Here is a 15,373-nt window from a genome sequence, read left to right as displayed (position 1 = left end):
GTATTGGCATCTCATGATAAGGAAAGGGATGTGTATGGTAAGCGTACGTTGGAGTAATTAAATTTCTTTTGAAACCTCTCAATAGACATTGATCTGAATAAATGGATATAATTTTGATCGTTTTTTTTTTCCTCTGAAAAGTGATGAAAACTAAATCCATCTAACGCTCCCTTTATAGATCAAAACAATTCACAAAAAGAACATCGAATATAAATAGCTTTTATGCCATCAGTCCAAGCCATGCACAAGTGACTTTAACAAATAAGACAGAACAAAATATAACATACTTAATTTTTCAACAATCATTATCAAAACAAACTTCCGCCACCCCACCCGTAGTTGCATGACAATTTTCAATATTGTTATCACTTCAGCGGAATAACTTTACCTACTGCTTTTTCACTAAAGACGGCAGTTATTTATCGTACAAAATAACAAGACTTAAGTCTAATAAAACATATTTAAACAATAATAATTTAAACAATAATAAACACTGGCTGAGAAAGAAAGAACAGAAATTGATTTTTTTTTTATAGTTTTAATACCATATACAATCCAATACATAACTTTACAAAGATAAATCGTATTAAAGTGGAATTTTTGTAAATATTAAGGTTTTGTTAACATAGTATAACAGTGTTTTAACGTTTTAACTGTTTCTAAGAAATGTAATATTTTGAAAACGACACTACCAAAGCCTAGTTACAGATAAACTAGATCTATATGAAGCACTGATTACAAAATAAAGCTCAGAAAGTATCTTGTAAAATAACAAAGGTCAAACACCTGCAGTGCATAGTGCATCTATGGACACGTGGGAACAATATTTAGAATATCTGCTGGAACATATTCCCAAAATATAAAGAATCTAAAATAGGAACTTCAATGATAAGTCCACGTATTTGTGACGTCATTTGTCATGACTGACGTGTCATATTGGCACTTGCGTCTGTTACATGTACAATAAAAAGATTTCTAATTCTAATGATCCGTGTACATATTAGTGCAATTTCATCGCCATTTTTATATCTCTTGCCACTTCATTAGTCCTGAAATAAAACAAAATCAATATTTAGTATACCAGAAGTTTCAATAAATGAAGATACACCAACGCACTATAATAAAACTGGAAGTGTGTCCATAGGAAACGGACGCCGCCGCCATGTGATGTTAGGACATACAAGTGCCGTCTTGTGAGTTATGACAATTTGACAATAGAACACATATACTGAAGTTATGGACTAGAAAAGAAAAAAACACCTTGAGTATTTTACATTTAAATGTGAAACAGGTATAGAACAGGCAAAAAATGATTGTAAAATTTTGACCTCTATGTGTGACGTTGTGACCTTTGAGATAGGGGTATGTGTTTTGTAATCGATCGGTTGTCTTTTTACGCGGATTATTTGCATTAAGTTATTTAAAAAAAAGCTATCGATCGGACATTATTTTGAGCACATGTATACACACACATGCATGGACACAAAGACGCACGCATAAACGAACAGGACTTACCCTTTACACCCCCACCGATATAGTGGTGGGGCATAAAAAGTAAGTTTTATTATATGTTTAATTTATAGTCTTTGAGAAAATTCAGATTATGTTATTATTAATACATGTATTACTTACTTTATAAAAATAATATCAAGATTTCATGTGGCTCTGAAATACGGGTACATGCAATTTTTGCTATAAATCTACAACCTTATTAAGTTTGTATTCTCCATTGGCGTCAGGCGTAATTGTGTATGTATTATGTTCTCCAGGATTAACACCATTATGTAGTTTCCAATCCTTTGCCCAGGCCCATGCCATCTGCCCAGTTCTAAATGAGTAAACAGGGTTACCATCCTTGCCAATACCTATTACCCCTGCTCCGAAGTTATTCTTAGCATTTCGCAGTTTGCCTTCCATCTGACCAAGAGCGTAATCTGCAGCCTCTTGTGTAGACCTGTTTGCTGAAATTATTATACAATGGAAATAATTTGATCACTTAGTCACTTTTAAAAGTTTTCTTATTAAAAATGAAACTATGGCAGGCAAAATGTTGCTATATTGTGTAACCATTTTTCTTTGTCAAACTTAACATTTGTGTTTTTAAATTATACATGTATGGTGTCAAATTTATTTATGCTATTCGTCTTTTTGTTAAACTAAGAACATTAATGACAAAAAAGTCTTTAAATGAATATATAGATTTAATTAATTAATTCAGATTAATATTTATGTTCTTGATTTAACAATAAGAATGTAACATAAATATAACAATTCAACAACACAAATGTTAAAATTATACTAAATAAAATTATCAAATTTGAAAATATTGACAATCTCTACATAAAGTTTATGTAAGTAACAATTATATGTGCATTAATAACAGCACTAAAGTATTTATAAATGTATGTCTAAACACAGTATAAATAAATACTATCGCTAAAATCTGCAAGTTTTGTAACAATCGAATCTTATTGCATAACATTTTACTATGAATGTAGCTCTACATATACAATTATTGTAACATTAAATAAATTTGAATGGATTTTCTAGATTTGAATTAAATAGCTAAAAATAACAAAAAAACAGCAACAAATGGGCATTTAATATATTTAGATTAGAACAAGAAAAAGACTTATGTAATATAGCAAAGGTTTTAGCTGTCATAGTAAACTTATAACTAGGTTTCCATTAATATGCACATTTATTTCATTCAGAACAATTTTATAGCAAAAAAACTAAAGTATATAATTTCACGGAAAAACAGAAACTTTATTAGTAATATTTTCATACTCACTGTTATGAACAAATAACAATAATAGGTATGAAATTCTACGAAGCATGTGTTTTACCTTTATATTAAACTATTATTTCTAGTATGTAACTATCAAAAGTTAGGATGAAAATTTCAGAAAAAGCAGATGAAGATATTGCATGGAATTGAATAAATATCGCACTGTATTTCATCAGTGATATAATGTCATACGCCAAGGCAACTCTCGTTATAGACTCTCCATGACCAGTGCAAGAGATCCCTCCTACATTATTGTCGGCATAACCTCCTATACCTGAAATAAATTATGTAGTTTTTTAATATTTTAAAATACGTTTAACTCATATCTGGGTATTTGGGACTGTGCACATTATTGATAGAAATATGCATAACGTTATCCTCTCGTTGATGAATTCTGTCGTCTTTTCAATGCCGTACAATACGTTTAGTTAAGTGTTGATTATAACTGTTCAGTCTACACAATTTTCAGTCTTATTTGATAATGTTTTCATTTTAGATATGAAGGTAAAACGCTGACCTGTCTTGGGCGTATTGTTCAAAATCAACGAAATACCAAAATTATTTTTTTGTGTATAGCTGTTTGGAGAATTCTGACCATAATTGATATGTACTTGAGATAAATGATAAATTATTGAGCAATTATTTTTGTACACATCAATCGACTGTGAAATTTTAACTAATTCCCCCACTGTCAGAATAATTTGTCTTTGGTAAGTTATTTCCTTTACTTATATATGAATTGTTTGTAATGTTAATAACCAAAAGCATTAGACAAAATGCTCTATAATTTATTTAGTAAGGCAGTCGCTCGCTGTAGAAAGCTGCATTCTATTTTCGACCAAACAGCACAGGATTGCAGCTTAGACTCATGTTTTCAGAGTCCTCTTCTGTTTATACTATACGTGCTGAACGGTGTGTAAGCTCATGGTTTTGTTTGAGGTCAACAGATTAAAACAGAGGTTTGATATGAAACTAAATTTGCTTCAAGAGGTTTGGTTTGAGACGACAGTTATAGTTTTGACCTTTTGGTTGTCTCTGTATTTGCAGGGATATCCGATCCCTATGCTTATACAAGGGTCAAGAGTTTTTGTTAAACACAGGTTGAACTCCAATATGATCAGGCTTATATGTTGTAGTTCAAATACGTACATCGTTTGAAGGGGCCAATCAAGTACGTATAGTAATGGTCAAACTGAGCATCACTGATAGTATGAGATTTGTTTAAAATATTGAATGATTTGTCTGATCCCTGAAATTGTTGAGTATGTAATATAAATCATATTCTAATTTTTGGCACACAATCATTATTGAACGCAAAGGTAGCCTGAAGAAAATGATACATGTATATCTAAAATTTAAAGGTCTCATCGTCTCTGTGATTTAACAAAGGACATTCAACCAAGTTTTTGGGCTAATCTACATAGGACCCATTTCGTTGCTCAAGATATAAAGGCGTTGGCACATCCTATTGGTCATATATTGACAGTCTTGACACCAAAAAAATAAGCTCCGAGTTCTAAATTCGGACTTTTTCTCATTTGTAAAGTATTATTTTTCAAGAAATGTCGTCACGAAAAGTTGTATCATAATAATGTAAACCTACAATATATAGATCTAAATACGGTATGACAAATTTTGTTTTATATAATACACACTTACGGTGACGTCATCTCGATCTACTGATAAGGACCAAGAAAAACTGCTACGATGTTTGATCTACTATTTTACATATAAGACATATTAGATACTGAAGCGTGTTTTAATTTTATCTTAATTAATTAAAACACCCCGAATCGGTTTTACGCACTCTTGAAATTATTTCGCGGGATGTAAACTATGTACTCATCGTCATGTTTAAATTAATTAAAACACACTTCTGCTATATTAGTTCTTAAACACTGTTGAAAACGGCGTTAAACCGCAAACATAGACACAAATGTTGTTTACCGGCAATAGGGCTATCGCCGACTCGGCCTGGTCTCTTGTTGGTTATTCCCCCTGTTGAAGTTCCAAACGCAATATTACCTTCTCTGTCTATAGCGACAGCTCCAACTGTGTCATGGTCCCTATAAAAAAAACTTAGTTTCGAATCTCAGAAAAGAATCAAGATAAATCTGAAGGAAGCATTTACATGTGGTTTTATAAAGAAATATAGATTTTAGGGTTATATTTTATTAAAGAGAATATAAGAAAATAAAACTTATTGATATATGATATTTTCATAATATTCATGTACAAATTGGGTGGTTGGGGTGACTAGAACGAAGTAGCTCCAAGCGTGTCCTTATTTGTCTGCATTTAGAATACCTCGTAATGCACTGTGAATTTGCTCAATTTAGATATAGGCTGCATGTGCACACGGTAGTCTTTGTGATAGTAATGGTAACCCTTAGGCCATGCCAAATTGATTTGTAGTTCTTCGGAATTACCTCATCAATAATTTCTATTCTGTGAAAAAGAAATCACCCGTTTGCATGTATAGTCTAGAAAATAATTACACTTTTACAGCCAAGTGGTTAAAGTAGATGATCTTGAATGATTTGCCTTTTTAAACTTTCAAATGTGTGGAATATCTATAACTCTGTTTAGACGGGGGTTTTTAAGAATATATCTTAAAGTAACAAATAAGTGAAAGAAAAACTGTTGGGAAATAATAAGTGCACCTGAATATTTAACATAAGATTATATCAATAGACATTGACTCGTGAAATGAGCGGAACTCTGTGTAGTATGTATCCCAGACAGTATGTGGACATTTGGACTCAGTCAGTAAGACATGATATTTTTTGTAAAAGAACAGTTGCCATCTTTTAACAGTAACAAAGTACTCTATGGAGTGTGTAAGTAAGACCTGTGAGTTTCAGTCGTTACTGTTGAATTTGATAAAACCTGTAAATTTACTAAATGCAAAAAATAAAGCTGAAACTAACAAATGATCTTTATTTTGCATACAACAAGCAAGGTAATTAATTTCAACCACTATTTTGAGGACAAATGTAATTTAAGCAGATTCAATACACTCAGTCTGTAAATTTATACATTGAAAAAATATGTAAATTGATTTTTACACAATAAATATTCCTCTTTCGTAGACCTGTTTATGCTACACAGCAGTTTTATTTGGAGACGTGTCATTAAGATAGTTAAAATAAGAATAAAAATAATGAAACATGTTCCGCTCTCTCGATGAAAAATGTAATCGATGAAAAATGTAACAGCTTCTCAAAAAGTGAAATTTGAGAAAGAAATAAATAGAACGTTCGTTCTCTCCATCTTGTTTTTTTCCAAAATTTTATGATGAGCTATTAATAAGTTTGGAGTGGCCTTACATTTACCTTAAACTTTTATGAGCTAACACGTGTGCGCGCGATTGTATTGACATATCCTAATCCTTTACATGTACAGCTTCTGGTGTCCGCTCCATAACGAAGAGCAATTTTGCTTTGAAGTAATGGAAATATATGTATGTATATAATTTTAAGTCAAGTTCAATAATCAAGAAATTTGAACCAGTATCTCCGGAGATAGGACCATTGAATTAGTCAATATTGATTGAAATGTCAGTGTCAGCTCCATAACAAGGGCATTGTTTCTTGTAAATAAATCATATGTACACATAATATGTTTCACTAAAACATGTAAGTCAAATCCGATAGTCAATTAGCTTAGACCTGTATCTGCAGAGTTATGGCCCTTGAATCAGTTAAAATTTCAAATTTTGACAGGCCCGCTCAAAATATGTATGTTTTCTTTGATTTCAGCCACTTACATGTGACATGTTTCATTTTAAGGTATAGATCGAATTCGGTTACAAAGTTCGGACAATTATATCATGAAACTAGAATCATTGATACTTTAGATGTTAAAGATATGCGCATATAACTCAGGTAATAAATTTACAACTTGGTTCACCCTACCAAGGGTGTGAATGGGAAAGTTTGTTTTATTAAAGGCCATCAAATACAAAAAAAAAAACAAAAAAAAAAACGATTGTATTTTCATTCAGCGATGATGAACATCTTTGAATTGTATTACTGTTGTAGAAGTAATTCATTTGAAGGATTTATTTAGTCTCGTTGTGGTATTATCGCTCATAGAAAATGCTCGTGGTTTGCAATTAATTTCGAATTATTACGGGGGTATATTGATAAGTTGTACAAACCATTACCTTGGTCGTGCTGCAAAATCAGAAGACTTTTTTAAACATGCGGATGTTGAAAAATTCTGCAGTTGCTCATCAAATATTAATGTGATGACATGGCATTTGAAGACTGAGAGTATGGTTTCCCTTTACAATCAGCATCTACTAGGAGACTTAGAACCAAGGAAATGGGAATGAAAAATTGTGACAAAAATCGTTAATTTAATGGCAATTTTATGTCACAGAAGACCATTTCTGCACATATAAAATCTAATTAGGCAACCTTTGACGAAACAGGCACTAAGCCTCGGAAATAAAAACACAAACATTAATTGTTTTCGGTGCTCAGAAAAGTCATGTAACATGAGGATCTTCATTACAAAAGCGAGACAACCAATACTTTGCTCCTATTCCAACCATTCATTTTGTTACACAATACCCTGCTGATGCATACAATACCTTGTACTAAAATCAGTTGTCAGTGCTTTGCCGAAGGAAGCTTTGAATTTCTTTCTATTTTCCTCAGTGATAAGGTTTTCCTTTGGTATTCTGCGAACACCTTCCTCGTCAGCGAACTGATTAGCCCCTTCTCCTACCAATAGACAGTGATCCGTCTGAAAAAGAAGCAATAAGAATGTATCATAATGACTATAACGAATGCTACGCGATTGTTTGGCTACAACTGAAATGCATATGTATAAATGCTTGTGAAATTTTGATATTTAGAGCACATGAACTGTTGCACGTAATTGTAAATTGAATAAATAAACAATAAAGCGAATGCATTAGTGTGGAAAATTTGCTTTTTCAAATAATAATGAACAATTATATTCAATATAATTCAAACTCTAATAATAAAGGCTTGAATAACGCGAAAAATGGTGAGACTTGGATGCCATGATTTACCTTAGTTTGAAAAATGTTACAATTCCTCATTAACAAGAAAGAAAATTTGCAAAATTTAAATTTAGTTGTTTTATCCTATTCTCTGTTAATACGACTCGCGGACTAGCAGTGATTGTAACACTCATCTTTTCATCTGGGCGGTAGGATTGATTTTGTTTGCGATTCTTTATTTAGTCTGTTAAGCCTGGAACAACGATAGCTATACAGACTGCATAAACGTAATAATGCCACAAATTGCCATAGTTGTCGTTAGTCCAGTATACAAGTTTAACTAATTAAGGTAAATGACAGACTTGGAGTGAGTGGCGACCATTTTGTCTAAAGGACCATGTATGATAAGGGGTGTTTTGGGCCCCCGATCCAATTTTGTTTTTGAATGCATCATTAGATTATAAAATATGTCTATTTTCTTGATTTAGTTGCCAAATATCTGAATAAAGTCAGTATTTAGAAAAAAAATACTGGTTTATATATACATGCGTCCAAGTGTGTGAATATTTGGTTTATGAGGGGGTAGGCTTAAAAAGTGCCATACTGAAGTTATTATTTACTTAAATTAGACCTTGACCTGATCATTCATTGCTAACACAGTGTACAATTCATTTTGACATTTAATACCCATTATAATACTTGAATAAGAAAAACAATATAAAGGGAGATAACTCTTCTTTACTCAAAACAGCTGAAAAGTAAGGTAAAAATTGTATTTTCTCAATTTTCCAAAATAAAGACACATCAAGAAATGTTTATTGTTTTATATCTATTTTATCTTATTTAGTAAGTTTAGAACTTGTCATGGTTACAAATCTAATTACTTGTTACCATGGTAACAGATTGATTTTTTATGCATTGTTTTTTAAAAGCATCCATTATTTCTCCTCAAATGCTTGTAAATGACCTTGTCAAATCAGTGTAAAACAAATAGCAGGTTGACCTGATACTATAAGATTTTCAGCAAAGCATTTGATAAAGTGAGCCATGAGAAAAGTGTCAGCTGGACTTGGATATGGAATTCAATTCTTCCAACTGTCAAGTTATCCGCGTCAAAAGAAGGAAATATCCTATTCCCTCATAATACCACCTGCATAATACATTACTAGAATATGTCGCCTCAACAGAATACCTTGTCGTGGATATCTCAAACGATCTGTCGTGGGACGCCAATATAAATAGGTCAACCAAAAAGACAAATCAAACTCCATGGCATATCAGACCGTCGTCAGACCACAGCTGGAATAATATAGTTCCGAAGTCTTGTCTCCATACACACAAACCAAAATAGAAGCGGTTCGAAGACGGCAGCACGTTGGGCTATGTCTGACTTTGGCCGCAACTCCACTGTCACTGACATGCTATACAGTCTAAAATTGCGCAGGCTAGATCTCCGGCGCCTTTACACCCGACTCTCTCTAATGTATAAAATCTCAAATCAACTGGTTGCATTCCCCATGGAAGATTATCTCATCCCCTTAACAAGGCAATAACGCCATTATCATTAGCTGTTTTACAGGGTAATCTCTGTCACCACAGACAACCTCGGATATTCCTTTTTCCCCAGGACTATAGTCCTGTGGAATAATCTTCCACCTGACATTCCATACCTTCCAACCCTTGAGCAGTTTAATGCCGCTGTTTGCAACATTGAACACACTTCACCATAACCTTGCTCTTCATCCCTGTTGTTTTTTTTAATCACTAACAAATGTTTCTTTCTCTTTTATTTGGCTCGATTATCTTTTATTTTCTACTAACAGTGTTTTTTGGGTTTGACGCGCACGGAAGTGTCTACGTCTCTGTAAAGGGTTGGTCAGTATCGGGAGATAGATAGTGTCAGAAAATAGTTTGTATGAGCGGTTAGAACAGGACCTGACAAAAATATGAAAGGAGTTCATGTGACTTTAGCCCAAATTCACTCAAAACACAAATCCAAGGGTACAACAAGATCTTACATGACAATTTTAACTTTTCAAAAGAGACATAATTAAACAATCCAAGCCCTTTGCGCTGTGTAGTTTTATAAAATGAAAAATAAGACAGGAAAGGTTTACAATATTAGTAATAAAAGTACGAAATATATTTTGTTTTCTGTCTATTATACATTGTAAGTCAATAATTTACTATGAACTATCTAGCAAACATACATAAACAATATGAGATTGAAACACATCACTTAAACACTTGACCCAGCTTGTGGTGTAAAAGAGCAAAATTATGTACGTTACCATTTACTTCCTGCTGCAATTCACGTTTAAAATAAAAGATAAAATGAAAATGTTTATTCCCATCCCAACGCGTAAGTATTTCAATTTATTTTTAAGTATATTTAATTGTTCAAATTTCTTCTTCTTAGAATACCACACTTGTCTTCCTTGTACTATTTGTCATTCTTACAGACAATTAGTCCATACGGACATTTAATATAGGGATAAGACACCAGCACTTGAGATGCATTGTGTTTAAAAGCCGTCTTCTTAGAATACCACACTTGTCTTCCTTGTTGTACTATTTGTCATTGTTAATAACAGTTAGTCCATACGGACATTTGAAATAGGGACAGGACACCAGCACTTGAGATGCAATGTGTTTAAACGCCGTTAATTCCAGTTAATGATCACGAATTTTTCGAAAGAAGAAATCCAAATTTAGTGGATTGTTCTCGATCATTTAAAGTCAATTGAGATGATTGTTTTCCCTTGAACGTAACAAGGAACTTCTAAATCACGTATTGGCTCTTGAGGCATCGCATGTTGTAAAACATTTTAATATCTAATTTCCTGATAATTATAAAGATGCAGAAGAATTTTCGGAAGTAAACTAGTTAAATACTTATTGAAAGTCTAATTTGTAATTGTTGCTGACACACTTGATTATTTATAATATTATTTACTTTTGTTTAAACTGTTACAACCCGAAATATATTTTTATAACACCGATCATTTCGTTTTTCAATCATTTGAAACTGTCTTAGCGATGTCTGTATCTTGATGGCTAATGGAATGCCTAATGGCAAAACAATGTATATATGAAGAGATTTTACATACTTTGTTATTTTACTCTGACATCATTCTGTGATAGCATATTGCATCAATAATAAATCACACATTATCCTTATTTTCGACCATTAGTATACTTCATACTATCGTGGCTGAAACCGACTTCGAATTCTTACCAATCAACCAAGCTTTCAAGGACATCTGCCAAAGTACTGTGTTAAGAGGCGGTAGGGCATGGCTTATCAAAAACGCTGCCTTTCTAATTTAGTACAGTTTTCCAGATTTATTGCATACAAAATATAAATAAGGACTTTCTTTTGTTTGTTAATTAATTATGAAGCAACAAAGAAAGAAAACAAGAGGGTCATGATGACCCTGTATCGCTCACCTGAGTATATTGAACCACATGTTTCAGACTGATGCTAAAATATTAGAAAGTAGATCAGTAGGTCACATTTATGGTCACTGAAAGACAGTTTAAAGATTGGTATGCAAAACTATACATGCCATCCAAATTTCAAGGCTGAATCTTAAACTGGAGTGGTCACAAGCAAAAGTTTACGCATGGACAAACAGACGACGTAGACCTACTGACCTAGTTTTTGACCGCAGTTGACCCAGTTTCGAACTTGACCTAGATATCATCAAGATGAATATTCAGACCAACTTTCATACAGATCCCATGAACAGTTTTTCTATTATTTGATCCACTGACCTAGGTTTTGATGGCACGTGACCTCGTTTTGAACTTGAACAAGATATCATCAAAGTGAACATTCTGACCAATTTTCATGAAGATCCATTGAAAAGTATGGACTCTAGAGAGGTCACAAGGTTTTCTAATTTTAGACCTACTGACCTATTTTTTAATCGCACGCGACCCAGTTTCAAACGAAATCACTTCCGCATGACGTCACAAGATGTTTTACTTACCTTTACTCCAAGCTCTTCAAGTAAAGCAAGAGTTTCGTCCCTTTATATGGCTATTTTTAGAGTAAACATGTTCGGAAAAAATACCGTATTTGTTCAAAATTTACTACGAGCGCACCTTAGAACAATTTTCTTTCATGTATCATTCTCCGTGTTTTTGTAATCCTAATCAAAACTAAAATCGTACTTTGCTGATTAAGTGCATGAAAGCATCTAAAAATGTACAAAATCTGTGTTGATGACATGAAACTAGACCATGGATCATGACTTTTAACGCAAAACTGATACATTTTTTCTTCAAAAAATGCAAGATTAAGCCTTTATCTTTCAAATAATCCATATCGTTGAGATGTATTTTTACTTTCATTTTCTTCGAAATTTTGGGGCTAAAACTGTGCCTTATCATACATGGTCCTTTTACCTTTTTATTCACAATGAGTAAACCATTTAATGTATAATTCGTAGTTATATGAAAGTTTTTCTTGCATCAAAATATATTATACAAACACTTTTCCCTTAAATTTACAATAACGTTTTCTAATTACACGCTGTGCTAATTTTCATGTTATTCTTTCTTTTCCCTCCTTAAAAATTAAGATGCATGACTTTGGCATACTTACCTATTATTTTACCTTAAAAGATGTAATATCTTACCGGATTTTGTATGAAAGAGTTAATATAAGAGTATGGTTATGCACGAAAATGTTGGTACAGTTAATGTACAAGTAGGTTTATGTAACAATAACACTTTAGTACTTACATGATCCATTACCATTCTGGCCAGAACAATAGGATTTTTCACGTTTTTCACGGCCGCTACAGCGCCTGTATTTAGCGTTCTTCCGTCCATAATTACTGCATCCATCTCAATATTACCTTCTGACGTCAAAGGAGAACCCGTTCCTTTAATACAAGTTCTGACCGGTTGATAATTTAATGTAATATCATTTAAATATAATTATATCGGAAAACGCCAACAGCCTAACAAAAACAATATACGCATCATCAGTAAAAATACATTTGACAACAAAAATGCATTTTGATTGTATCATAATTTTATACCTTTAATTTGAACGACTTAAAATTAGAATGCACTATAAAAGAAAAGCAAAACTAAAGTTATGTTATTCCTAGAGATATGACTGCATATAGATTATAGAACTTTCACGATATTAAAATAACAAGTAATATCATTTTATAGTCAATGTATATATTTGCCTCTTTGTGTTTCAGAAAATCAGATATTTTCAATAATACGCATTACTTTATTTCAGTACTTAATTAGGTATTCAGACAAACCGGAGTCAAATGTGGGGTCATTCTCTAGTACACAGATAGCGGCTTGTACGGCGTCAAGTGCTGATCTTCCATCTATCAGCATGCGGTAGCCTTTAGAAGCAGCTTTCTTTGTTCCTTCTGAGGCTCTATCCTTCTTGTCACCTGGGAACGCAACTGCCCCGCCATGAACAATAATAGCAGGTTCCACATTGGTCGACATAGTTTGATCAGTCGGTGTTTTCTCTCTCGGAACAAGTGAAAATATTGAACAAGATATCTGAAATATTTTTATCTATCATTTGTTAAGCTGTTGTTTCTACAGTTATGAGTGTGTATCAACAATATACTTTTCTGTTCAATTTCAGCAAATCACAGTGTCTTCCTGTTCAGTTTACAAACTATCCTTAAAACTACAAAATTTAATTCATTTTAATGATTCTCTTACGTTCTATTTGTTTTTAAAACAACGATTCATTTGTATGAAAGAGTTTATATACGAGTGTGGTTAGGCGCGGAAAGGCTGGTACAGTTAATATCAAGCAGGTTTATGTATTAATAACACTTTAAGTACTTACATGCTCCATTGCCATTCTGGCCAGAACAATAGGATTTTTCACGGCTGCTTCAGCGCCTGAATTTAGCGTTCTTCCGTCCATAATTATTGCATCCATCTCAATATTACCTTCTGACGTCAAAGGAGAATCCGTTCCTTTACATTCGACCGTTTGCCTCTTTATTAATAATAATCCATCATATTATAACTTGTAGTCTTTCAACTCACAGTTCAAACAACGAATAACAGTCGTTCCTTGTTTACATATAGAACTTTTAACTGTCTTTTTGTGTTTGAAAAATATTTAGATTCATTACCTTATATACTGTTATGTCGTGATTGAGATTATCTTCCCAACAGTTTGAAATTGGACGTTATGATGCCGATAGAATAGACGCAATTTACGTATTTGTAATTTTTGCCAAACTGTTGATATTGAAGATTAATATCATTTTATAATATTTTGTGCTTTTTACAGAGATATTAGAAAGATGTATATTAAACCTTTTTGTTTTGTCATACCAAGTGTTTTGAAATTACTGAACTTATGAGCACTTCACAATATTCAGCGCTCTTGAAACTTAAGTTTAAGTTTGAATGTCACGCCTTCATGTTACGTCATTCGAATGTAATCGCTGTAACATAGTTTCCTTATATTTAGTACGCAGTTGTCTGTAGATAATATTTACAATATTCAGAAAATGGTCCATACAATGATGATTTCATAACGTAAAAGATTGTCCACATATTTTATATAGTATCAAAATATGTTCCACGTTATGTTGGTTCAAATTGAAGAAGTGCTTACTTCAATGAAATATATAATATTTCTTTACGAAGTATTTTCTAATGTATAATAATTATATATATGATCTTTGTGTTGTGTAAACTTGTCACTCTACTTATGTTAATGTATTTATGTGTGACAAGAAACTGTATATGTTTATGTTATGATATAATAAAATAATATGATTGGAATTGAACTGAATTTATTTATAAAAAAAAACATCCATTAAAAAGTAAATTTTCTAAATTGGCCAGTCTTGAAGGAAATCAATTTATATGTAATATACAAACGGCCTTTATAATTAATAATGAGCGATTGCGTATCAGTTCTTCTACTTTCACGTCTATTATTAAGGAATACTCAAAATTTATTTTTGTAGCTGTTTACGTTAAAATGTTGAATATTGTTACTTTTTAAATGTTAGCGTATGTTAGATATATTCGATTAGGTAAAGTAGATTCTGACATAAATATTTAATAACAATAGCTTGAACAACCAGAGATTGTGAAAATAGTAGCAGAGAATGATAAACTCAGTCTTTTATCCATTTTTGTGTGTCGCTGTTTTTTTTTATGAATAACTTTTACTTAAGTAAATATCTTATAAATCAACAAAAAAAGTTATAGAATATTTAAAATTGATTTCCAATATTTCACAAACAATTACTACATAATTATTGTATATCATCAACTTGCAAATTTCAAACGATGGTTTGACACTCATTAAATAAATTCTTTTAAAATACTATGAAAATCATTGCATTTTAATTACTTGTTTCCCTTTCAATAATTAATTGCAGCAAAAATAATTAAAAATTCTAAGTGTATAAAGTATACTTACCAAATACAAGCTACTCGCGCAGGATATAACTTTGAACTACGGGTACGAGCGGCGATAAGGTATACGACGAGTGTATTTTTTGCATCCTTGTTACGTATGTACGGAAATGTATATTTGGAAGTCACGCATAAGATACGATTATTTTCAGCAAACG

The 15,373-nt window shown here is 32.2% G+C and overlaps 1 protein-coding gene across 2 annotated transcripts; it reads right to left on the bottom strand.

The window, feature by feature from the left end:
- Positions 1–206: 206 nt before the first annotated feature.
- On the bottom strand, positions 207–15,373 carry LOC123548881 (isoaspartyl peptidase/L-asparaginase-like). Of its 2 annotated transcripts, XM_053545903.1 has the most exons (9): positions 15,220–15,373; positions 13,615–13,770; positions 13,061–13,316; positions 12,522–12,664; positions 7,392–7,546; positions 4,739–4,857; positions 2,955–3,065; positions 1,708–1,961; positions 207–1,049 (listed from the first exon to the last, which is right to left on the bottom strand). In XM_053545903.1, exons 2-9 carry the CDS (start codon positions 13,708–13,710, stop codon positions 1,044–1,046), a joined length of 1,140 nt encoding a protein of 379 aa, XP_053401878.1. In that variant the 5' UTR covers positions 13,711–13,770; positions 15,220–15,373; the 3' UTR covers positions 207–1,043. The 2 variants fall into 2 exon arrangements, with proteins under 2 accessions (XP_053401878.1, XP_045192438.2); XM_045336503.2 differs by lacking the exon at positions 15,220–15,373 and having other exon boundaries at positions 13,615–14,129.

The sequence above is a fragment of the Mercenaria mercenaria genome, chromosome 6, assembly GCF_021730395.1.
Source record: "Mercenaria mercenaria strain notata chromosome 6, MADL_Memer_1, whole genome shotgun sequence".
NCBI classification, from domain to species: Eukaryota; Metazoa; Mollusca; class Bivalvia; order Venerida; family Veneridae; genus Mercenaria; species Mercenaria mercenaria.
This window is presented reverse-complemented; position numbering and strand designations above follow the sequence as displayed.